The 27,065-nt window shown below is 40.9% G+C and overlaps 1 protein-coding gene across 9 annotated transcripts in view; it reads left to right on the plus strand.

Annotated features, from left to right (window-relative positions):
- ZNF521 (zinc finger protein 521) overlaps positions 1 to 27,065 on the plus strand; it is a 237,488-nt gene that overhangs the window by 71,427 nt on the left and 138,996 nt on the right. For all 9 annotated transcript variants that reach the window (XM_064442835.1, XM_064442842.1, XM_064442843.1 and 6 more), the window contains one exon: positions 23,624 to 26,976. In XM_064442835.1, the coding sequence (XP_064298905.1) occupies positions 23,624 to 26,976 (3,353 nt within the window). The remainder of the gene's footprint in view (positions 1 to 23,623; positions 26,977 to 27,065) is intronic.

Consider the following 27,065-nt stretch of genomic DNA (forward strand, 5'->3'; position numbering starts at 1 on the left):
TCTAGAATTCCACTTATCACCCACCCTACCTCCCTAGTCCTCACCTCTTTTCTGTATTCATCATTTCTTACTATAGCATCCACACAAATCAGACAAAGAATAAATGCATTGACCTGTACACAGAAGATCATAAACACAGATTTCATGCTGTTTTATCAACATCATTACTTAAAATCAGTTTTATATCTACAGATAGCTTGTATAAATATTTATTACTTGCAATATTTTCATCTTGAATTTTAGTAAGCTAACACAAAGTTTAAAAGTTAAGAAGTAAGCTAACCAGCCCAGCCAATGCACTAGTGAATGTGTTTATGTACTGGTTCTGAGTAAGAGAATGATGGGAGTTGCCCATTTGTGTACCTCATATGTAGCAATAAGCGGACTATATGTATTTGTTCCTTTATTATAACAGAATTTATAAATTCTTCTGGAAGACAATAGCAGAATTTCTATGCTTGGTCACAAGGTACAAGTTTAGTAATTTTTTCCTAGGTATTCTGCAGTGCCTAAATTCCAGGCAGCTCCGCTTCCTGTAGTTTATTGTCTCGGTTTGCTCAGATGTCCTGGTGGTTATGATGAATACGAGTTCTGATGGATAGATGGGTAGTCTGGAGTCTTTCTGCCAAAGAGAGTCATAAAGGTAAATTTTGAGTTAGTTAAACGCAAGATTTTTCAGCATGCTAAATGAAGAGGAATAGCTTCTGATTTAGCCTGTCCTTCAGTGGTTTTGCTTTGGCTCTTCTGCAGCTGGGAAGGAGGAAACGTTCCTCAAAACCATGAGGTCAACACCCATGAGGTTCAGGTACTGAATATTACAAGGGTTAAAAATAAAATCAGAGGTGTACAGAAGATTTAGCATTTGGGCACTCTGTTTACCCTTGCTACACAGTAAGGTTGCAATCTTCTGCTTAATTCAAAGCTTGGTGAGAAGAACATAGTGAAGACGTATTTTTGGATTGGATTCCGCAGTTTGATTTTTAGGATAGTAAGTGTAAACGTAGTGCAGTGATGATGATGTAAACGTGAAAACTGAGAGTGTGGGAAAGTAAATATATTTATTCATTTGTGTAGGGAAAAGTCCTCTGGTGAGCTTTATGACGGTGAAGTTAATAAAGCCATAGTAGCATTCCCTGCTATTGCCTTGAACTTGATGTTTTAGAGAACAATGTATAGACAGCAGCAGTAGATATGCTTTATCCTATATGTATTCTGACCAAGTCCGTTGAGTTACTTGGTCGGTCAGGTTCAAGTAATTGTAAAGAAGAATGGTAAATTTCCTGTCTGAGAAAATGAAACGCCCTCCCTAGCCAGCAGCGTAGCCTGTTCTAGTTTGTTGTGTATTGTCACGCCAATGGTTCCTGTTACAACTGGATAGTCTGCTGCCTGTGCTTCAGGTAGAGAGAGTGATTAGGGTGCCTCTTCCCTGCTTTTGGCAGTCTTTAACTGAAGAAGTAGGTGTTCTGGGGAGAGAGTGAAGGATAGGAGATAAAAATCTAAGGGGTGCCATTTCAGGTGGGATTGAGCTTTCCTAACTTTGGAACCAGGCACTTCCAGAAGACAGTTTGGCCCATCCTTGAAGAGTAGAGATGGAGGGCCCGGTGAAGAGCCTCCATCTGGCTATAGCGGGAGCCGAGTTGGCCTGCTGAGCTTTGGCATGTAACTGTACTATGGATACTGCTAGTGGCATTAAATTTCACTCTACCAATCTAACTGTTTTGTGGAAGTGTTTCACAGACACGTTTTATTCTCTTCACTTGTTATTTCAGCAAAGAGAGGAAGTGCTATAGTCCACGTTGTGCAGAGATGTGCAAAAGGTCCAGAGGTCCTTTCCAGCCCCTCTCCAGAGGTCCCTTCTAACCCCTACCATTCTGTGATTCTGTGAAAAGACGGGTGGCTGAGTCAGGAAATAAGCTCAGGCCTCTTCTGTTTCACTCACAGCATTACTATCAGTTGGGGAAACAAATGGTTGAAACTGGGCAGTGTCCAGAGTCAGGTGTACCCTTAAGCTTTACATGCCATTAAAATTACGTTTTTAATTATGTTATAAATTCACAAAACATTTTAAAAATAGAAGACAACAGATAACAAGCAGACTAGCAGACTGTTTGTCTTTTCTGTATCTTATAGCTTAAAAAAATTAATGGGAGTGTTCTGCACATTGTGATTTCCCTGGCTGCGCCTCACCTAGAGGATCACAGTTTAGTAACTACATATAAAATGATTTTGTAGCTGAAACAAGAAAACTAGATGATACAGTTCATGAGTTATGTCAGGAATTTGTAATTTAAATTTAAAATGCCCCTTTAATATTTCGCTCTCCTTTCTTGGTTCTTCATATGGTGAGGTGTCTTTCTGAACTATGATTGCTGACTTTCTTACATGAGAAGCAAAATCAGAAGGAGAATGTGTTTGTTCCTCTCTGGACATGTAAAATACCCCTAATTGCTTGCTCCCTTCCTCTAACTCATAAAAATCTCTGTTTTTTCTAAAACTATTTTAATAATATAACTCACTAAAGAAGGTTTCCTTGTCCATTAAAACTGCTCACACTCGAAACTGCTGTGTAATCATAAATAAAGTAGGTAATGATGAGGCTAAGGTAAATTAGCATTTTTGGTTGATATCAAAGCTGTAAATCTATTTTCTTGACTGCTAAATGACTGTAGTAACCGGTTTACTCTTTGTATTAACATTACTAACCATTGCAAAACTCTTCCTAAGTGAAAGGTGCTGGAGATTTGGTGGTCTGTGCTGTACATGATGCTGAATGGTTGAGAGCAAGATGAGCAAAATTGATGCTGTGTGTGATAAGACTTGTCAGACTGCTAACCTATAACAAATGGCTCAGGAAAATGTTTGTGCAACTCAGTAGTAGCAATAGGGCATTTTAATGGCACTTTTATCATATTCTTTATTCCGAGTTTTTGCAACTGTCATTTTTAAATAGATTTTTGTGTAGTTCCCATTGTTGTATGAATGTTCCCATTTTGAACATTCAGCCCTGATTTGGGTTGTGTTTTTGTGCAGTTGGAGGCTGTATGCTTTTTTCATTCAGAGGAAAAAATAGAATGAAGAATGGAAGGTGTATAATTTAGCATTTTTTCAATAAACACAGGAAACTGTATGCAATGAATGCATAATTTTTCTGAATTGAAACCTGAAATCATAAATAAAATGTTAATTTGTAGACATGTGTAGTTGTGAAGCAGATGGAAAAATAGAAATGTGCCAGAAAAGTAGGTATTTGCAGAAGCTAATGAAGTTAATTGGTCTCATTTGGCTACACTATTTTCCCAAACCCCCCAAAGACTGGGCTTTTTAATTCTTTAATTAAAAATGAGTAAGGTATGCTAATATTATAACCTTTCTTTTTTTCCAGCTTTCTATATACATACATCTTATTAATAGAACCACCCTTAGCAGTCCAATATTAGCAAGCACATTAGTAATCTGGAAGTTCTAAGGAGGGTGCCAATATTTTGAAACAATAATTAAAAAATTAGCAATCCATGAGTTAATATATGCTTTAAAACCCTAATCATTATTTCCTTTTCCTGTTTCTACGTGATTACAAAGAAAGGATCTGTTTTTCTACAATTTAGGGAATGTAAATTAAAGTACACAGAACAGTTTAGGCTGTGGAAGATTTTAATTTTAAATAGAAATGTTTAAACCAATTTCGATTAGCTGGTTTACTGGCTAAATCTGCAGCGAAATACTGGAAACATGTAACATCAGTGAATTGATACACAGCTACATGAGTTCCCTTCAACTGTTCTTTTAATGGGAGGAAAATATTGGGAACTATATATTCTCCTCCTTACTAAAGGGCATTTTTAAAAAGAAGTTGAGACCCTATGCTCCAAGAGGGCACTTCGGGCGGTAGCAAAGGTCACTGACTGTGCCGTAACATTTTGCAGGGGACTCGGGGCTACCCACCACTGTAGCCCAGTCATCACTAATGTATCGCCTTGCTCTTGGTTCCCTATGAAGCTTTCTGTACTTGGATGATTGAGTTTGAGCAACTACTTACGGTTTCAAAGGATTTGGATAATGTTACACTGTAGGGTTGGAAATCTCTTTGAATACTGTGTTGCAAAGGGACAAAGACATAGTTTCAATGCATTTATTAGGCCCCTGCTGTAGAAGCGAGGAACAATAAACCATCTTTTTTAAGTTACGAGATCTTGGAACAGGCCGCTCCAATAAATCCTGGGTTTAAGAAGTGAGGTACGTGCTGCAGCGCTGAAGTTGTTTATTCATCTGGAGTGTATTAGGCTCTTGATTAATAAGAAGACATCTGCAATTTTACATAAGAAACAGAGCGGGCAGTTTGGCAGTTGTAAATGGAAATTGGGAGAGAAGAGCCAAACCTATACAAAGTCGTTGTCTAGTCCTTGTTGCCACTGATGTTGATAATTATTATTATTATAGTGGTTAAAATATACATATTGATAAACTGTTTTGATCTAAAGGATTCAGCAGCCATTTTTACAAGAACCACACATCTTTAAGAACTGGTAGCTTTTCAGACAGCTCTATAAAATGAAAAGCCGTCTTTGTGTGCCTAATCTGATCTCACAGGTCTCACACTGATGTCTGACAAAGTAACACATTTGAGGTTGATGAATTTACACTGATATAAGACTGATGTAAGGCAACACCAAGAATTAGTCCATATCTCTCCAAAACACGAGAGCAAAATCTTTAGGAGAGAAGTAGAATGCCTGTCAGAGATACATCTTTCACAGGAGTAATCTTGCATCTTAAATTTAAGAAGGCTCAAAGCATACAATGAGTATATTGGGCAAAAACTTTGTAAAGCCTTAAAAAAGAAACTTCTGTATAACACATCAAGTAAGTGCAATGACTGAGAGCCTTACTGAAAGCCAGTAAGGTTTTAGGGTTTTGGTTTTTTGGGGTTTTTGTTTGTTTGTTTGTTTTTAAATGGAGCACTTAATTATGCAAGTACGTAATTTGGTGGAGAAATAGAACTGTTGTCAGCAGAGTTTCAGACAAGTTGGTTCCCAGTTAGAAATTGACTGGGAGGGCCAGCAAACAAAGCATTAGTGGATTAATTTCAGGAAGTCATGTGCATTGTTAATAATCCATAAAAGGGCAAATTCTGAACAATTGAATGTTTTGCTCAAAAAAAATGTTAATAATATGACTCAAATAGTAGATCAACACTTCTTTCCGTAGAAAAGGACAAGTTAATTCTTTCCAAAGTGATTGGGAGTACAGGAAATTTTCAATATTTAGTGTTGAAAACATGATCAAAGCAGTTTGATCCTGTTGGCACTGTGAGTTTAGTCAAAGTGTGGGGCAGTGGTGAAGAGATAAGAGGAACCATGAAGACATGTCTGAAAGTTTTCCAGTCGGCTATAAAGCAGGACTTCATGAAGTTCATAAAGTGGAGAGTACACAGGAATAATTTTGATCATTTTGCAAGCCATCTATCACCCTTTCATGACTCCATAAATATTTGTGGCAACTCTTAATAAGGAAATGTAAGATTAGTGAAACAATGCGTGTTGGTTAGCCTTCGAGGCAGTTACATCTGGAAGTGGGGAGCCATGCCATATGATCAGGGGAGCTCTTTACGGACCATCTGCAAGTACTTCTTGGACCTGCGACAGGGCCATTCAGCGCAGTTTAAGACATTGCTCTAACTATACCTGAACTCACTAATACTTGACATCTGACTATATAGGGAGCCACCATAGAGCCTAGTTTAGCTGAATTGTGGGAGGGGCACAGTTTGCCCATTAGTGTAATCAAAAGTGTTGTTTTAACATCTGTATTTCTGTTACCATACAAACTGCTGGGCCAGCTGAGAGACCACCTCCTTCAACGCAGTAGTGCTACAGTTGTACCCTGCGTGATGCCTGCAGCCAGGCGGCTGGCTAACGGGGATGGAGTCGGGAGCAGTGCGGTCCCCATGAGGGGTTCTCACTTTTGGAACGCATCTGCAAGCTCTGGCTCAGTTAACCTTGCAGGCTTTTCTGGAAGAGTGACTTGAGAAATACTGGTTTGTTTATTTTTTGATCTGGAATTAGTTAAAGACGTAATTTACATCTCAGGATCTTTGAGGAGATTTGTAGAAGAAGGGAAGGCTTTCTTTTTGGATGTGCCTTTATTTTTATGTATATATACAATGCACATGCACATTATTTTCCATATATATGTTAACTTTCCAAACAGTCACTTCAAAATGCAGTTTGTATATGCAAGTTAGTGGTTAGGTATTTATATTTGGTTCAGAAAAGTTTCATAGTTAATTAGTATAAAATAAAATCACAGTGTGCTTCTGCTGAAAATACCTATCCGTGGGAAGTTAAAAAACCCCATATGATACGAAGACTTTTTTAACATAACTTATCGAAGAGCAGGAACTGTCATGGTAGCATATAAATAGGGCAGATGGAGATAGCCCCTCGAGGCGATGGGACTTGAGTTAATAAACCTTGAAAAGTTACCATAATTTTCATTTTGTATTTTCCTCATGAACCCAAGTAATATAGCTCATTCGTTTTGAATATTACCACTGGACTCCCAGGCAATAAGTTTGATTTTCTTAAGCCCTACATCTAAGCAGATCCAGACCAAAGCTAAAATACTGGTCCCATTAAAGTTAATAGCAAAATTCCGTTGGCTTCAGCAGGGCCAGGATTTTATTCTGAGACTGTAGATTTTAGTATATTACAGAAAATTTTGGTAACATAAGTCAAATGAAACAGCCTAGTGTTCAAAAGGTTGGCCAATTCTTTTTCTTCTAGTCCTGCTCTGTATCTGTTGGATGTGTCTGCTAATATTTCATTGACTTAAATGACTTGCTAGAAGTTTTCTTGGTGTATTCAGTAGATCATGCCTGCCACACACAGAATATTAGCTTTTTTTTGCAATTAAATACATAGGGAAAGGGTGGAATGTGGTTGAGCTTATGAAAATGATCACTTAGGGTTAAATGCTTCATGGAATATGAGCAGAAGCTTGTGATAAAGCTAAATCAGGGTCAAAGATTCTTTTTAGCTTACAAGATAATCTGAGGTGTTGCAAACCACCTCTTCAGTGGAACAGTTTTTAGCTAGTGGAGAAAGTTGGCAAATTAAAATATTTCTGAGGCAGTAATTCTGTACCAAATAGCCACAGAGATCTGGAATTTTTCTGTGGAAATAAAGTGGTCCAATGTGGGTATGGTAAGCCTGGGCTAAAGTAGCAGATATTAGAGCCAAGGAACAAAAGCCAAGTATTTATGTAGAAAATTCAGGGAGAGTACAGCCTTTCTTCAGCCATCCCATTCTCTAAGTAGCAGACACAGTATTGTACCACTGCATTCTAAAATCCAAGCTCATGACTGAATAAAACCAAGAAAACAGATCCTGCCGTAATAAAAACACATGTAAAATTCCTGGAAATGTTTCCTGTTACAGGCTGCCGGGTTAGTATAGGCTGCCTGCATATTGGTACAAAGTCAGCAATTGTTTGCTCTGATGTTGCTCATATTCCTTTTTGTCAGGAAGATGAAGATCAGACCGGAAGGTTATCTGCCTCCTTTGCAGCCATGTTAGGATCAGAAGTAATAAAAAAACTAATTGTCTTGATTGCATTTCGGATTGTTTTGGTTGGGTTTGTGCCCATGAGATGCAAAGCCACAAAACAGACTTTTTTTTTCTGCCATGATAAAAGCCAGAGAAGAGCCATTGCTTTGGAGTTGATACAGAGTGGTCCAAAAAATGTCCTGCAAGCTAGATCCAGTCCGCAGCATGATTCTGCCTGGATTACCAGTTTTTTGAAGTGACCCTGCATTGGGACTGTAGCTCGGCAGGAACAGCTGTTACTGGCTCCTTCTGATGGTCAGGATGCTCCTAGTGCACCCTTCACTCCCTAGCTCTTTGCTCCTCAAGCTGCTGCTGTGTCTGTGTTGGAGGTTAGGGCTCTTGTCCCATGACTCTGGAGCCTGGCCCAAGGAGGTGACCCAAAACTGGCATCTGGCCTAGAGCAATTAAATGATTGGACCAAATGGGTAATACCTTATTCCAAGATGAGTATTTGTTTTTTTCCACAAGGGAATCTAACATTATGTCTCCTTTTTTTCTCTGTCTTTATGTGGGCTGTGAGATATCAGGGGAGTTAGAGGTTGCAGTTCTATTAACTGACTGGAGACATTACAATATATGATATTTTCATTTGGTCTGCTATGAACTGTGCTTGCTTACAGGAGGTCTGCAGCGTATTTGCAGGCATGTAACATGTCTCCAGTAGACGCATTTTAGCGGAGTGAAACTGGTTGTAGCACAACACATACAAGACTGGGGGAAAGGGGGGGAAGCATTTAGATGATATGCCTTGAGAGGGTGCCTTCTTAATGGGCATGAAATAAAGAAGCAGGAAGTGTTCTGTGATGTGGAGAGGCATTTTCATGCTAGTACAGGATACAAGTCCAGGAGTATTATTGACCAACATCTTAACGTTCCTTCCCCAGCAAGAAGGGCCCTAGTTCTACATCCCTGTGATAAATTTCCAGCTTATTTGAACAGTTTGCTTATTTATCTTGGACAGAGACCATACTGCAGTCATCTGGGCTAAACTACTGTAATGTGCTCCTAATTGTTTCCCTTGAAATTGATCTGGAGCCTCTTTGGGGCGGAAAGCTGATATATTAAAAAATACAGCCCCATCCATGTAGCTGTTCAAATTTTAATCCCCCGGTTCTTGGGCAGCAGCCTTGCACTCCATGTCCCTGTCTGGCAGTTGCTCACAGTTGGACATAGTCGGCTTTCTCTCCCTGGGCTGAGTCAGGCGCGGGCCGAAGGCAAGTCTTTCTTGTCCTCGGTTGTGGAACTCCCTGCCAGAGCCCCTTGCTGGCTGCCTTTAAGGCAAGCTGCAAGCCCTGTTTATTTCAGTTGGCCTATCCATGACTGTTTTATGGGCTCCCTACCTTTGTTTTTGCATCTGCTACCCTTTTGTTTTTCTCTTTCCTCTAACTAGTCAGGAATTGAATCTTTTGGGGCTGGCAGGTCCCTTTTGAATTCTGTGTGTATAGCATATTGTAACATGCTATTAGATTTTGCTTTCTACTTTTACTGTTTTGCATTTGGCTCTTTATGCTACTTGGCTTGCAATTGGTGCTTTAGAAAAGATCAAATAAATATATAATTGTGTCAAGTCTTATTTTGTCTGAGGGTTAAATCTAGTATCCAAATATAGAAGAGTGTGTTTATGGGGAAACTTAGTACTGAGAGAATTAGAAAGAAAGCTCCAGTTAGAAAGAAAGCTGATTCCATGCCATTTTCAGTGCTATGTTTTCTTTAAGAGAAAACTTCCACCGTAATTAGCAAGAAAGTGCAACCTACTGGCCAATGCATTATCTGATGAAGAGCCCACTATTCAGTCTTAGAAATAGATCGTGCTTTTACATGCTCCTCTGGAGACTGACGATACTGCGAAGTCCAGTATCAGCAAAACCGAAGTCTAAACACGAGCAGAGTCAGGAAATCTTGTACAATAGATGATAAATAGTGATTTGGTTCATTGGCCACTGCAGGAGGAAGCATGTAAATGTAATCGTGGAATACAATGGTCTGTGCTTTGGCTGTGGAATACTATAAATAAAGTGCCTGTTCCCATCCCGCATTAAATGATACATACATACCTGAACCCTTGTAGATGATGTTGTTATTTGTGTTACACTGGCTGCCAAGGGATCAACAGAAGTTCAGGTCTTTGTTCTAGAAACTGCATAAGAATCAGCAAAAAGGTGTTCTTTCCCTCACATGGAGATAAGTCTGATAACATCAACTACTAGGAGGAAGAGGAAGTAACAGCCATGCGCTGCTTAGTTCAAATACTGTCATCTGAAAGTGGTTTATGGGCACTAAAACAGAGGAGTGAACCCAGAGGTAAGGTCATGCCACTTTGCTGAGCATTGGGAATCCAGGAAGTTACATATCATCCATCTAAGGAAGTTGCAGTTGTAGAATACTATCAAAACCCAAGACGTTTAGGGCAGCTTGGTCCTGCAAAACAGTAAAATTATTAATCACTTGACGAATCCACATTAATCAGTACAGCCTAGTAGCAAAATTATTAATCAGCTTGATGAACTGAGCAATCTTGCAAAGAAATGAGCCTACTTGGAATTTTAAAAGTGATAAAAGCTAGAGTGTAAAACAAAATGACTGGAAAAGATGCAGAATTCCTCAAACCCGACATTATCTCGTATCTCACCGTTTCTATTTCATCCATCTCCAACAAGACCAAACACTTGCATGCAGGCTGATACTCAGAAAACAAAGTATTCATTTTCTGTGCATGAGAAAAATGAATCTCTCCTTCCCACACAGAAAAATAAAGCTAAAGATATAAAGATAAAGGTAGAAATGTAGAGGGGAAGGAGAGTAAGTGTTTCTTAATTGTTAGGAGGATTATTGCTAGGCTTTTAAGAGTAAAAGACCATGCAGAAATTTAAATGCAATCAAAACAGGCAGGATGCATTGGAAGAAGGGGCAAGGGTCTTCAAGGCCTCAAGAAGTCTCAGGTGATTTGAGGGAATAACCTGGTGTGTATAGCACAGCCGTGCCACTGAAGTGAGGAAAAAAAAGGCAAAGGGCAGTAAACAAAGTTCGACCAGTGTATTTTAGTACTGGAAGTAATAAATAATAGTTGTCGGTGGCAGCTGAGTGCTTCACTGACAAGAACAAGATGACAATAACTAACTTGTCCCAGATGAAGAACAAAATCTATTTTTTGTAGATACATGGACGGCTAATTGAAAACTTGTGAACATGAACCATTATAGAATACAGAGGGTCTTTCTGTTAGCTGTTAATGATTCTTGTGCTCCCTCGAAACGTATACTGTCTTTATATTCCCTTCAAGGAGTGGCACAATGCTCTGCTCTCTTCAGACACTTGTGCCTTTTGTGGTCCAGGCTGGAAGCGTTCAGAACCTGAGCAAAGGTAGCAGTGGTTCTGCCAAGGAAGGACCACCGCTTTCTAGAGCAGGTTGATGACACAGGCTATTGAGTCCTTACAGAGAATTGTTTGTCTTCTGGTTTTAGATGGCTTTAATTCCTCCAAATTGCTCCTTGAATAATAGGAAAAAGGCAATTTGAATTTCAGTGACAGATTGGACATAACAGGTTGCAACTATTAGGTCTAATTTTACCATACTGAGAAATAAAATTGCCTAAACATAAACATCGATCACTGATGCAGTAAATTAATTTGTACAGAAAAAGTAGTTTAACTGCAGTGCACATTAAACATAGAAAATTTTCAAAATTACAGCTCTCTGAATTAATTTGTACACTTGTTTACTTGTTAAAAGCAAAATGTAACTTCTTTTCCTTTTTTTTTCCTTCTCTTTGAGACTTCAAATTGTGAAAAGCGAGGACAGTCACTGATTGTCCAAAAAAGACAGATAGAGCTCCGCAGCTGTGGTTTTAACTTAAGCTCTTTTTTTTTTTGTTTCTGAACAGGTTAATAGAGTTACTAAAGACCTCTTTGAAATATTGTTTCATTCTAGCAAGCAAATTCAGCATTTTAATAGGCTTGAATTATGTTTCGTTAAGAATTGGTGGTATGAGGTAATTAAAAAATTTTACGATTTGGTTCAGCAATGAGCTTACATTCAAGTGTGTCCTCAGGCTTATTTAAACTGTTGAAATCTTCCAAACTGTTTCATAAAAAATGTCATATGTATCCTCTTCCTTCTACTACCATCTCTTTTCAAAAAATCTGCACATACCACTATCTCACATTTTCATATGGTATCTAGAGACATAACATACATGGTGGCCAACTTTTCTTTATTCTGGCACTTGGTGTTTATGATATGGTTATTGTTTCATAAAATTAAAAAGAACACGCTTCTCTTATTTTAAGCCATGGATATAATGTTAGTGACCATATGCAATCACAAGTGTGTATATAAGCTTTATAAAGGTTGCCTGAGTCACAGTGGAACAGGATCTGCCAATGTGGCTTATTTTGATGGTATCTGGTGTCTACTGTTTTCAAGGACAGTAGTTCGATTCAAACACAATTCTGATAAGTGGCAGGTTTTCATGTCTTTAATGCCCTGACAAGGGCATCACTCTCAAGAGAGGGAGGTGAAACCATTTGGATGAGAATTTCTTCCCCTCTCCTTTGTGCTGACACACCAAGATAATGGACAATTAATAGTGAACCTTCTCTGCAGGGAAAGTCTAGGGTTATCACTAATATAAAAGTGCTCATGAAGTGTTTGGACACAAAAGGGAGAGAAAAAATAAACATAAAAAAGTAGAAAGCAGGACCAGCACAAGGCTTAATGTTCAATTGCATGTTTTTTCACCTGAAATTATGGTGAATGATTTTCAGTAGGAGCAGCTGTAACGTTTTAATCCTGGTTCACTGCTCGTGACATCAGGCAAAGGACAAGAGGAATCTTGCGGTTTGTATCTTTTTTTGTGGTACTGGAGAAAGCTGGATTGCATATTTCCTGGAGATACCAGTTAGCAGGGCTGACTGCTCTTGGTTACTGATCGTGTCATGGTGTAAAGTTTACCCAGGTAGGATATGGAGGACAGGTCTAAATAAATTGCTTCCTCACCTTATCTTCTAATCTGAGAACGGGCTTGCAGAATGCTCTTTAGGCTCACCTTCAGTCTCATTGCTTCCATTTAGACCATATTATATGAGACCATATAAGTGGGTATACTTTTATGTGGTTATACTTTCTGGCCCTCAGCATGTGCACATCCCCTTGCTCTGGGGGAATTCCGGCTGATTTACAAATTGTGAGTCTGTGCAGCCCTCGTTTTTTGTGTTGCTGTGCAATCCCAGCAACTCTCAGGTGCTCCCAGAACAGACGGACACCCCTGAGGTCACCTGGAGAAGGAGTTGCTGGAGCTCAGCAGAGCACTGCTCACACAAGTCAACAGGCAGACTGCCTTGGGGATTATTACAGTAGCTGTACCTGTGCACCAGATTTAGCAGCTGATGATGTGATTGTGTGCCTCTGTTGTCCAAGTAAACAGCGAAAAGACGTACAATGTTTCCTGAAGTTAGACAAACCAAAGATTAGTCTAAACTGAAGAGTGGAACAGGTTAACTGATCTTTCTCTACCGTAAGCTTTCATTTCTCTCTAGCAGCACTGAGCTGTCAATACAGTGTACAGCTACTGATAAGTATGGGTTCTCCTCAGCCTGAAGAGATCTGTCTGATAAGATAAGATGGCCTTAAAAAAGAGAGAGAGAAAGTACGTTAACTGCTTTGACTGCAAAATACCCCTGGTAGCCAGAGATAAGACACCTTGAGCTGCTCAGAAGACCTTAGACAGGATGTAAATGAAGCCAATAAAAAAAAAAAAAATCATTTCAAATCCAGCCGCTGTTCTGCTATACTCTTATTTCCAGCTCTGACAGCAGAAGGCTTAATTTACTGTATTTCACACCAGGCTTCCATTCTACACTGAGGAAGATACAAAGGGTTGTTTTAGATATAGGCTTTAAAACGCAGAGATCTCTTTATTTCTGGAGAGGCCTCTATTTCAGACAGTTAATCATGAATTTCAGCAGGCTTCGGTGAACGGAAATTATACAGAAGAGAAGGAAAATGCTTCCTTTTGCAAATAATTTCCCCATCGTTTTTATAATTAAATCACCCAAATAAACCTGTATTAACATGAAAGGGCTGAATGAAGCATATATATTTTAAACGTAACTCTTACCTTGTAAAATTCCACATAGAGGGACTGATGTTCTACAAGATAGGAAGACAGTAGGCGTGACAGTTTACATGTGTCAGTTTCATAGTAGGATTCGGTCTTTTGACTATTCTGGACTGGGAAATTCATTAAGTCCCGCCTACAGGGTAGACCTGTAGGTTAGATCTGTAAGTTAATGGAAACCACACACACCTACCAACCTATGCCTATCCCATGGCATAGACATCCACATGTGTTCCCATTCAAGTAACCTGGGGAAAATGAGGATCAGGGAGAAAGGGCTGTATTGTCTTGCACAGCATTTTGACTGCAGCGAAAAGGTTCCTGAGACACGCTGCCCCCAGTGTGACTGTGCTGCACTAGCATGGGTGTAAGCATTTGCCTGCCATTCTGAGCGCTGACTTGGTTTAAAAACCAAGGTTACCTTTGCTCGGGGACATCACCTCTTAACAGCTGTGCAGCATGTCTGCACTAACAGCGAGATCTAAAAAAGACATATAAATGGATTATAAGAAGATACATACAAATGGCTGTCCAAAACGTACCTCTCAGGGTTCACCCCAGTTTGGTAGGCACCTCTTCTTTTCATGAAAAGTTTCTCAGGTATCTGTGCAAACCACCCTAGTGTGAGCATCTGGGTACCCACTGCCTTTGATCAGCTTGCTGCACAGAGAGCATAGTAGTAAGCCCAGGACACAGTGACCACTTTCAGCAGAAAGTGCTGTGTTCCTCTCTTGCCTATATAGGGGCCACGTGGGCATGAGGCCTTGATTCTGTTCCCTCAGCATCCTGAGAGGATTCAAAGCCACATTTCCTGCCTCTGAGCAGAGGGTCTTAGGTTGTGCAGAGATCTCTTCCTGTGGAAGCTGGCCTTGCTGGAGCAAAGAGTACCCTATTCATAGGGCTGGTAGGAGCACATTTGAGAAGGAACTGTTAACCTACTGAGAAGGACACCCATTTAGTCCATGGGCTCTTGCAGTCTGGAACTTGTGCTTAGGTTTATTTTTGTTTTTATTCTGTGCCTCTTTAATGTATAAAGAGCCCAGTACTCCCCTCTCCCAGCTGAGTGCCCAAGCTGTGAGGTTGCAGACCTTCTCCTGGTCCCCCCCAGGGCCCCATGAATCCTGCTTTCTTTGCTTCTTAGGCTCCTGGAGACACCTAAGTCCCCTTGCAGATCTAGGTCCAGGAGTTTTCACCTGTGTAAATAAGACTGCCACCACATCTCTGTCATTCTAAGAAATAAGCAGTTCTGTGTTTATTTACTGTATTTAATTCTAGCACACTGTAAAATAACACTGATATGTTTTTGAAAGCGTTAACTGCCTGCATTGCTTTCGCTTGATCTTAATTTCCTTTTACTTTCCATTTCCTATAAAAGATTTTGTTCTATCTTTGCCTGAGTTTTTCAGATGCAATTATTCACTCTCTTCTGTCTCCTCACCTTATAATCCCTTTCTTTTTGTTCTCTACACATTGCCTTCCTTCTTTTCGTTGTCCTAGTTTAGCCCCCTCCAAAGTGTGTCTTGCTGTTGCTGTTCTGGTCTAGAGGCAATGAAGCAATGAATTGGGGTAGTTGAAATGTAGGCACAGGTGGGAGGGACAGGCATACATGATAAAAACAAGAGGGAAGGCGGCCGAGTGTGAGGTACATCCGCAGCAATCCCTGCAGACCTTCATGATTAAACTCTGGATTAACTGAAAGAAGGGCAATATTCAAATAAGGACCCACGGTGGTGCTTGGCATCTCACGGGTTTCTGCCTGCAAATCCTGCTCAGGGTCTTCATCTTTTGTCTGAGCCTCCAGCTAACAAGGTTTTGACAGCCTGCCCTTCTCCCCTCAGGGTCCTGGGGCTGTGTGGGAATGGGGACGTGAAAGGCAGCTGTGAAGCAGGGTCTCCTTCAGCACTCAGGGTCCGAGCCTCTGGACGATTTGATTTTGTAAAGGAAAGAGAAAGAATGATACCTCTCTGACTTCAGACACACTCCTTATATTGTGACCTGGGAAAGAAAGAAGCAGTCAGCTCATTTTAATACCTGTATGCCAACTGGAAAGTTACTATGATGACTGGGACTGTGTTATAGGGGCTGCTGTCTCTGAGGCTTCTGTACACTTCAGCAGCTTTCAAAAAGCAGCTGCAGTGCAGGGGAAGGCTGGGGGGAGAGAGGGTTTCTGGTCCTATTCACGGTGTTGCCTGGGGAGAGCACGACCCAATGAAAGCAGAATGTAGAGGAAAGTATTGGAGTCCAGTGAGGAACCTGAACTGTTATCCCGATGTCATTTGCTGTTCTTAATAAGCAGTACAAATACTGTTATCAGCACAACAAATTATAATGATTATTTTCTGGCAAAAACCTGATTGACTGAATCACTACTTTTAGTACATGAGGTTGTTAATATACAGATTCTTAGGTGATCATTATTATGTGCAAATTTGCTAGATTATTTGAATGGGTTTCTTGCTCTCCCATTATCTTGATTCTAAATGTAATTATTCTCCGGGCGATTTTTTCTGACCCTAGCTTCAGCTGGAACAAGCCTGGTGGTCTCTGAGTCATACTGTACAAACAAACAAAAACAGCTACTAAAAGAAACAGCAACTTAACAGTGGAAGAAATACAGTGTAAATGTGTTTGTCACATTTAAGCAGTGGACAAATGAGCTAATTTGAATCGCTTAGTGCTTGTATAGTCACAACTAAACAATCCCTGTAAATTAATTGTGTGACATGCGATTCCCAATTATGTAACGCAGTATAATAAGCTTTGAGGATGGTGACTGTCATTAGTTATATGTACAGGACTGTGGAAAATTACTTATTCTTTCTCTTTGCCTAGAGAGGCACAAAATACCAGCTTCCTCAAACAAGCAGAGGGTAGATCTCTTTTCTTCTAGTTGCAAATTGGATTTTGTGTATGATTTGAAAGGTGGAGCAGAATGTGAACTGCTTACATTTTCTTTAATTTGGCTGTAGAAGGTGGAATTCATTGGGCTCCGTCTGTTCAAATGAACTTTAAGCAACAATCAAGGAAAACATTTATGCTCCTCTCTACACATGTAATAGTAATACGTCTTCTGAAGAAGACATAATGGAACTGGAGGCTTAGGTTACCTTAGGAGAGCAATACAGGAATGTTAACTACTTATGTAGGCATTAAAGGCATTTTATAAAAGCAAGCAGGTTTTTCCTGCAAGGTATTAAAGTGACTTATTTGTTGTTTCTAGGAGCTGCCTTTCTTCTGGTTATGAAATTTAAAATGAGGAAACCTCCCTGCCAGCTGTCTTAGTTGTGTTGGTCAGGAACCCCTGTATGTTTCTCCCCCAGTAATCCAACTGTTAATGCATTTAATTGGTGGTCCCAAAGCAGTTTTGAAATATTGATAGATTTTAAAAACATCTGTAAATTATAAATAATTTTTAAAGTTCATATTTCTCTTTTGAATGCCCATTACAGAGTATTAGTTTTCAAGCCATTTAATAAGTTATGAGACAAATGAGTGAGTTTAATGTGGGGTCACTGATGTGAAAAAAATGTGGTGGTTATATCAAAGTTGCAACTTTTCCAAAACTGTACATTTCTATTGAAAGTCAACAGAGAATATTATGTAATAATGTATATTTTATTTAAAATGTCTTTAAAGGTTAGCACTATCTGCTAATTCTATTAAAAACTTCAAAACCATAGTTTGTTTCAGTGACACGTATGTTAGGCCATCACTGAAGTCATGTTAATGCTTAAACACTATCCTTTGATCTTCTAGTTATTTAGATCTATACAGCACACAGCACAATATCATTTTATTTCAGCACTATCTAACCTCTTCATTTACTATTTATTCACACCTGCATATTCCCCTAAGATTCCTTATCTCATTTTCAAGGTAGCCCTGCAGACAATTAGTGGTGGTAATAATATAAAATGTGTCCAGCACTAAAACCTGGAACGGCCATTATAAGTAAACTATATGATATATAATAACCACTCCACTCAATTACCTGCACAAAAAAGCAAGGATTTAAAACTGTAGAGCTCTGTCATACATCCAGTTAACTGACCTACCTACCTGCTGTTTAGTCTTTCCTTTCTTACAACCGAAATTCTATCTTGTAGCATGCCATGGTAAGCTAGCAAAGCTGTACATTTGTATGTGTTGTCCATCTCTTTCCATATGTGTGTATGAGCACATATATGCATACACAGTGGTGTATGAGCAGGTCTTTGGCTGGTGATGGGTCAACAAATAATGACTGCACAACAATTCGATGCACACATGTGCATTCATAATCCACATGCCTGTGGCAGTATGTAGTAGGTGTGTTTATGTGCTGCTGCCTGGTATGCTTGATTTGTCATTTTTAGTATCTATTCCCATCCTATGGAACCCGTTGTTATAAATTTTGTACCTGTTAAAGAAACCTTCAGATGGGGTCCTGGGGGATAGCTGTGTGACCAGTCTGCTGTTACCATTAAGGGGGCAAAGTAGTGAGAACATATCAGCAGGACCCAGAGCTGGGGGATGTCTGTCCAGCTAAACCGCTGGGCTTTGTCTTTGGTTGGGTCCAGCAGCTTAAGCATTCTGCGAGCTCTGTGTTTCAGGGGGAGAAAGGATTTTTCTTGCAGGGATGGCTCAGACCTAGGAGATGCGGGTTCTGTTTCCTCCTTTGCACAGATTACATTTGTAACCTGAGGCAAACTGCTCCAGCTTGTCTGTGCCCCAGTTACTTGAGCAGCAAAATGGGGAAACTAGAAAACTGCTGCTCACAGGATATTGAAACTATTAATTTGTTCATATTTGTAAACTCTGTTCTATCAGAGGAACCTTATGTATTATGGCACATAAAGGTTTGCTGACATTTGCTTTAGGAATGTGGCCATTTGTCTAGTGGCAGCAAAAGCATGTTTAAATCATACAGAAAAACAAGGCATGATAAAGCAAGTGCCCTGAAGGGTATTCCAGCCAAAGCATGCATATGTCATAAACCTTCCTGGTGACTAAGTAACGTTTTTGTGAAGCGGTACTGTTAATTCAGTCAGCAGCACTAGGGATAAGATCACTTTTAAGACCTCACGACTACTGGGGTTGGCACATGAGTGGCTGGCTGCTAACTCCACAGAGGTGCTTTTGTGCTCTGATGCTTCCCCTTTACTCCCTCCCCTTTCGCGGGATAACTCCTTCTGGTATTACTTCACTTTTCTGTTAGTGAGCACTTCCCCCCATAAATATGACTGAACAGGTGTTACTCTGCTACTAACTGAGTTTCCAGCTGTCCTTCTACGACACAGACCAGGCAAAATCTGTTGTTTCGTCCTATTAGACAGACTAGAGAACTATCAAGCCTGAGATGGAGGTCTTCCTCGCAGGATACGGTAGTTTCGTTGCCAGAAGATGGTCAGGAAGGCCTGGCTGGCTAACAAAGACAGTCCTTCAGCAGCTGGGTGTAGTTCCAGTTTTGCATCCCCTTTGGCAGCAGCACAGAGACTGCTGCAGCATGGCCAGCCAGCAAAATTAGGAAATAAGGACCTCTTTTATTTACTCAGGCTGCTGAATCATGGGCATTCCTGTCTGCTTGGAGAAAAGTCAGGCAGCTCTACTTTCCACTGGAAGTCTCAGGAGTGCTTGGTACTTTCATCTCAGAGTGTTCACACACTTGTTTTAATGTGCTTTATGGAAATGGTGAAACTCAGCAACTACAGTTGGTGTAGAAAAACATCTGCACTAACTATTCACACACATTTGCATCTTTAAATAGACTTTTAGGCCTTGTAGCCGGTTTCCAGCAAAGTTTTTTGGTTGTGAGTGCTGGAGCTTTCTTAGAGTCAGCGAGTGTGAAGTGACTGGTTCCAAAAATTAAAAATTTACATGGACATGTTAAGTGCATCACATTGAAACTCAGAATACTTGCCATAACACAAAAAAGGCATTTACAGTAAGTAGCACTTAGTGAGTGGCGAAGGAAAAAAAAAAAAAAAAAGTCGTCAATACAGAAAATATAGTTTAAAATTCCATAAGCACTCTGTCAAATACCTGAAGCCCTATTCGGCCTCCAGATAGATGTGTACCACTCCTGGGGACTTGTCTGTGTGCATCTGAATTTGGTCCAGAGTATTTTAAAACAGCTTGTTGTAACATTAAAAATCAGTATTTGTAATGTTGACATAGCTCGGTGGGTAGGTGTTTGCAGATTTATATACAAATGGCTGCATACAGAGTAGCAGCAAACTGTTTGTATTTTCTGTGAAAGCGATGAGCAAAAAGGGGTTTGCCCGACAGCAGGTCAAGCTTTACCCCCAACACAGAGCTGGCTCTGTGGGAAGTACCCCTGATATAGTGGGAGTGGAGTCCACATCCCGAGCCTGATGGCCGGCTGCGGGGACCTTCTGTGCAGCTCCTTGGTCACGGCTCTGAGTGCCCACATCTGCCTGCGCACTTGGAGTAGCCTCAGCGCATGGTAGCAAGCTGTGGCTCACTGCTGTTCTGAAGGTGATGCTCTTAATGGTGACACATTAACTTTATGGTGTGGCATCTTTTGTGGGGAAGGGTGGGGAGACCCAACAGTCAATGCCATTGTACACATCCTGCTGTAGCAATAGTTACTCATAGTCCAGGTTTCTTTCTTGCTCGCTGTCCCCAGATCCATTCCTAGACAGCCCCTAAGCTTACCAGGCGCGTTAGTCCATCACACACAATGTTCACACGGTGTTCAGGTTGGAGTCTGCACAGCAAAAGTCACTGCAACGAAACGTTTCCCTTGTCACAGAAGCAAGGTTTCAAGAAGTCCTTCCGTGGGTTGCTGACAGCCGACAGGCCCGGCTTTGGGAACCCTTTGTCTGAGCGCAGCCCAGGGGCCCTCCTTCCGGAGAGCGGCGGCCGGCCGCCGGTGCCCCTTCCACGCTGGCTCTCCCCCGCCCCGCCGCGCCGGGGGGGAAGCCAGGGAAATGTGGAAATGTGTTGGCTGCATTGTTAGGCTCGTACTCAGGAAAATCCTGTTGTCCTCCGCCATGCACTGTGCGGAATTCCCCCTGCCTTGCTGGTTCTTCTGTAGCTCTGAGAGATTGAGAGTTTTTCACATTTCAAGTTAAAAGGACGGAATTCGTACCTGCAAGTGGTTTGCTTTTCTCCTCTTTGCACAAAGAGAATTACTCTGCAGAGTTTTTATGGGCTCGGATTAAAAACCCAACAGCAAAGTGACATGCAGAAACATTTACATTTGCCGGTTGGAAAGTAAGAACTGGCTCTGAGCTGTAGTTACACTATTCCCCCTCCACTTTCCTTACCTTGTTTAAAAGCTAATGGAGAGACCCCCAAGCAAATGAGGAGAATTGGATGGGGGAAAGGGGCTGCCGTTGCTTATACTGTGGTCACACTCAGCGTTTGATCCCGAGCCTGCTGCCAGCCCGCTGAGATGCATGAGCCAGGGGGAATAGTTGGATAATAGGTAAAACCAGGCAGGCAGTGGCCACAAAAAGGAAGTGATTTACTACTGTGTCAGTGATGGTACGCTATTTATAACACTTACTATATATTCCTCTAAACATTTATACAATAATACATCATTTCTGTGTAGGATATACATTTTAATACTAAATTTGGTTACAAAATATGTTGCCTAGGCAGTCACAGACTATTTTTCTTCACTCAGTTGCTTGACATAAATTCCTGTTTATCTGCTGGCAGTGGTCGTATGTCAGAAGTATATTTGATTTTTAAAGAACAAAAGTTTTTTCCACTTAAAGACCTGTCTGAAAATGTTAATTTTAAAATGTAGCTAAAATTAACATCTTTTTCTTTGAAGAGTTGTTCCACTGTTTTTATTGTTTCCAGTTGTAGAGTCAAACCCACAAATGGTTTTCTCATTTTGGGAACCTCAATCCTAGCCTCATGTTGAGAACATCAAAAGTCTCCTGTGAATATTGCAATCATTAATGTACCAACTTAAAAACTCACCTGGCTGGTATTATTTCTGTATATGACAATGTGTAAATTTGCTTCAGTTCATAGGAAAGCATTTTAGCAGATTATAGTACTTTTGCTGGAAGGGAGCATTTTTATTTTTCATTTTTTATCTTAAAAAAACCCAAACCCCTTTGTTTTCAGGTCAAAGGCATGGTACTTGGGCTAGGATTTGGTTTTTTTATTTAAATACGTGCCTTTAGTGCAGATCCCTACATAGGTAAATACAGATACAGCTACGTGTGAGAGAGAAGAGAGAGAGAGGGGTATGTGGAATTTGTGAAACCCTCCTCTTCAAGATGTAAACAAGAGGATAAAAACCTGTGCAGTTTCCAACTTATCCTGAAAAGCATTGTGTCAATGGGCAGGCATCCAGCCATGGTGTTTGGTTGTTTTCTCAGAGTTAGATGGTTGCCATCTGGCATTGATAGTGAGATGGCGTTGTCATCAGTTTCTAGATGCAGGAAAGGAATGAATCCTCATCTGTTTCCTGTGGATAAGCAAGAGGTTGATAATCTAGTAAAATCTTGTTACCTTAAAGAAAGCAGGCTTGGAATTTGTTTACCTAATATAGGCCAGCTCTAACTTTTATGTTGGTATAGTAAATTTCTTGAGAGAAGGCTGGAGATGTTAAGAATCATATTGCTTTGCAAGCATACCTTGAGAAAGATATTTTTCCAAGAGGTTTGTCCTGTCTTTTTCTGTCCTGTTACTGTAACCAGTTTTACTTTTAAAAGGAAAAAGCCCCAAGCATCGCCCCAGGAAAGTAAAAAAAGGATTGTTCAAGCATTCTTTTAATACTTTTTAAAAAGTTTTAGGTTGAGATAAGTGTGATCATTGTAGTGTTGTAGCCTACATCTAAAACAAAAGGTGCAAAAATGGAAGAGCATATCTGTTGAAAAGAATAGTTAAAACTTGCCCTGTCTAGAGGTGAGGTAATATGGATAACTAATTCAGTTTATTATCTGGCTAGCATTTCTGTTTTGTCTTTTCCTTGTTACTTGTAAATCTTTCAGCTTTTACCATAATCATGCATCATTTTTCCTGTTTCCAGTTTTTTACAAGTCGCTTTGTCTGTGATCACCTCACAGTACAGGTTCTGCTGGACTAAGGAAGTTCAGCTGGCTGAGGCCTTTGCAAAAAGGAAGAAGTGGCAGGCAACCTCTTGAACTTAAAAAGGAAAAAGAAAATGCTCTTCACATCTGACCCTTTTGGAACTTTCTCATTTTCCTTGCTCCTAGCTGTTAGTTTGTTTTGAACATCTAATGATCCAGCTGCCAGCTTTCAGGAACTGAATTTTGTATCATTATTGGAGAAATCTGGTTGCACTTTATTAGAGAAAACATCACTGTTTATGCTGTTGTCCTGTTCCTCCCCTGTAATTTTTCCTATTGTTGTTTAGAATAACACCCAAGTCTCTCTCAGTAATAGCCTTTAAAAGATTTCTGTGTTCAGAATCAACTTCAAGGGAAAAAAAGAGAAAACCTGTGGCAAAGCAGGGGGAATCTTTTTATTAAATATTAGGCCTGTGGGTTGACTGTATTAATTTTAAATCATTCCTGTAATATTTTCTCCTTTCCTTTGACTCTTCAGATGCTCACATAATATGCAAATCATTTTACAATGGATACAAAAGAAACATTAAATATATTAAAATCTGCATTTTAATAAAGTTGTCAATGTATAATACATATCCTGCAACTGAGAAAGAATGATAAAAAAGCAATAAAAAGGTAATATAGGCACAGAACTATTTAATAACTTTTAATGTTTTACAGTCTGATAAAAATAAATGTGGTCTTGAAGCTGTTGGGTACAGGTGTAAGAAATATCCTAGTCTGAGTTTAATATGTTTTAGCTATTCAGGAGTCGCAGACCTGCCTTGTCCATGTGCATCTGCTATCTCCTTTGAACTTTAGGGATTAAGCTTGTGCGCATGTTTCTTTCTCGTTTCAGATGGAGTGGATGTTGAAGATGACCCCTCTTGCTCATGGCCAGCATCATCGCCTTCTAGCAAGGACCAGACTTCCCCGAGCCATGGAGAAGGTTGTGATTTTGGTGAAGAGGAAGGAGGCCCAGGGTTACCCTATCCATGCCAGTTTTGTGACAAATCGTTCAGCCGCCTCAGCTACTTAAAGCACCACGAGCAAAGTCACAGTGACAAGCTCCCTTTCAAATGTACGTATTGCAGTCGTCTCTTCAAACACAAACGGAGCAGGGACCGCCACATAAAGCTTCATACGGGAGACAAGAAGTACCACTGCAGTGAGTGCGATGCAGCGTTCTCAAGGAGCGATCATCTTAAAATTCACTTAAAGACTCATACGTCCAACAAGCCATATAAGTGTGCCATTTGTAGACGTGGGTTCCTGTCATCTAGTTCGCTGCATGGTCACATGCAGGTTCACGAGAGGAACAAGGATGGCTCCCAGTCCGCTTCCCGGATGGAGGACTGGAAAATGAAAGACACTCAGAAATGCAGTCAGTGCGAAGAAGGCTTTGATTTTCCTGAAGATCTTCAGAAGCACATTGCAGAATGTCACCCGGAGTGTTCCCCTAATGAAGACCGGTCTGCTCTTCAGTGTGTTTACTGTCATGAACTCTTTGTAGAGGAGACGTCTCTGGTGAATCACATGGAGCAGGCTCATAATGGTGAGAAGAAGAATTCATGCAGCATTTGCTCTGAGAACTTCCATACTGTGGAGGAGCTGTACAGCCACATGGACAGTCACCAGCAGCCAGAGTCGTGCAACCACAGCAACAGCCCCTCTTTGGTAACTGTGGGCTACACCTCAGTCTCTAGCACCACTCCGGATTCGAATCTCTCGGTGGATAGTTCAACAATGGTGGAAACAGCTCCCCCTATACCAAAAGGTCGTGGAAGGAAGCGGGCAGCTCAGCAAGTGCCAGATATCACTGGTCCTTCGAGTAAACAGGCAAAAGTTACCTATAGCTGCATTTATTGCAACAAACAGTTATTTTCCAGCCTTGCAGTTTTGCAGATACACCTGAAAACTATGCATTTAGATAAACCCGAACAAGCCCATATCTGTCAGTATTGTTTGGAGGTGTTGCCATCTCTCTACAATCTGAACGAACATCTTAAGCAAGTCCACGAAGCTCCGGACCCAGCACTGATTGTTTCTACCATGCCTGCCATGGTGTACCAGTGCAACTTCTGCTCTGAAGTGTTCAATGACCTCAACACCCTTCAGGAACACATTCGATGTTCTCATGGATTTGCCAACCCTGCTGCTAAGGACAGTAATGCATTCTTTTGTCCCCATTGCTACATGGGATTTCTTACAGATTCTTCTCTGGAAGAGCATATTAGACAAGTCCACTGTGATCTTAGCAGTTCCCGTTTTGGTTCCCCTGTGCTTGGAACCCCAAAAGATCCAGTGGTGGAAGTGTATTCTTGTTCTTACTGTACAAATTCTCCAATATTTAATAGTGTTCTTAAACTGAACAAGCATATCAAGGAGAACCATAAGAACATTCCTTTGGCACTGAATTACATCCACAATGGAAAAAAATCCAGAGCCATGAGTCCGTTATCTCCTGTAACCATTGAGCAGACCTCTTTAAAGATGATGCAGGCAGTTGGAGGTGCTCCTCCTCGTCCTGCAGGTGAATATATTTGTAATCAGTGTGGTGCTAAGTATACTTCCTTGGATGGTTTTCAGACTCATTTAAAAACACATCTGGACACTGTCCTGCCAAAACTGACCTGCCCTCAGTGCAACAAAGAATTTCCAAATCAGGAGTCTCTGCTGAAGCATGTTACCATTCATTTCATGATCACCTCAACCTACTACATCTGTGAAAGCTGTGACAAGCAGTTCACTTCTGTGGATGACTTGCAGAAACACCTACTGGACATGCATACGTTTGTGTTCTTTCGCTGCACCTTGTGCCAAGAGGTTTTTGACTCCAAAGTCTCCATTCAACTACACTTGGCTGTGAAGCACAGCAATGAAAAGAAGGTTTACAGATGTACGTCTTGCAACTGGGATTTCCGGAATGAGACTGACCTACAGCTTCATGTTAAACACAACCACCTGGAGAACCAAGGCAAAGTACACAAGTGCATCTTCTGTGGCGAGTCCTTTGGCACGGAGGTGGAGCTGCAGTGTCACATCACTACACACAGCAAGAAGTACAACTGCAAGTTCTGCAGCAAAGCTTTCCATGCTATCATCTTGCTGGAAAAGCACTTAAGGGAAAAACATTGTGTTTTTGAAACAAAAACTCCAAATTGTGGAACGAATGGGGCATCTGAGCAGGTTCAGAAAGAGGAAGTAGAACTCCAGACCTTGTTGACAAATAGCCAGGAGTCCCATAACAGCCATGATGGCAGCGAAGAAGATGTGGACACATCTGAGCCTATGTATGGCTGTGACATTTGTGGAGCAGCTTATACCATGGAGACTCTTCTGCAAAATCACCAGCTTCGAGACCACAACATTCGACCTGGAGAAAGTGCCATAGTGAAGAAAAAGGCTGAACTCATTAAAGGGAATTACAAGTGTAATGTGTGTTCTCGAACATTCTTCTCTGAAAATGGGCTTCGAGAACACATGCAGACACACTTGGGACCAGTGAAACATTATATGTGCCCAATCTGTGGCGAGCGGTTTCCATCTCTTCTGACTCTTACTGAACATAAGGTCACACATAGTAAAAGCCTGGACACTGGAAACTGCAGGATTTGCAAGATGCCTCTCCAGAGCGAGGAGGAATTTTTAGAGCATTGCCAAATGCACCCTGACCTGAGGAACTCCTTGACGGGGTTCCGCTGTGTGGTGTGCATGCAGACAGTGACCTCCACGCTGGAACTGAAAATCCACGGCACGTTCCACATGCAGAAAACTGGAAACGGTTCTGCCGTGCAGTCCACGGGGCGCGCACAGCATCTCCAGAAACTGTACAAGTGTGCTTCTTGCCTGAAGGAATTCCGCTCAAAACAGGATTTAGTGAAACTTGACATCAATGGTCTGCCATATGGTCTGTGTGCTAGCTGTGTTAATCTCAGTAAAAGTGGTAGTCCAAGTGTCAACATCCCTTCAAGCAGTAACAGACAAGGCATGGGCCAAAATGAGAACTTGAGTTCCATTGAGAACAAAAGCAAGGCAGGGGGACTGAAGACTCGATGTTCTAGTTGCAATGTTAAATTTGAATCAGAAAGTGAACTCCAAAACCATATTCAGTCAATCCACAGAGAGCTTGTTCCAGACAGCAACAGTACACAGCTGAAAACACCACAAGTATCTCCAATGCCCAGAATCAGCCCCTCCCAAACTGAAGAGGTAACCCTTTTTTCTTTGCTCTTGACACCTTCCATTCTTTTGGAAAAAATTCCCCTTTTTTCGAGCCGTCTTGTCACTTGTCATGAAAT

This window comes from Phalacrocorax carbo, chromosome 2 (assembly GCF_963921805.1).
Source record: "Phalacrocorax carbo chromosome 2, bPhaCar2.1, whole genome shotgun sequence".
NCBI classification, from domain to species: domain Eukaryota; kingdom Metazoa; phylum Chordata; class Aves; order Suliformes; family Phalacrocoracidae; genus Phalacrocorax; species Phalacrocorax carbo.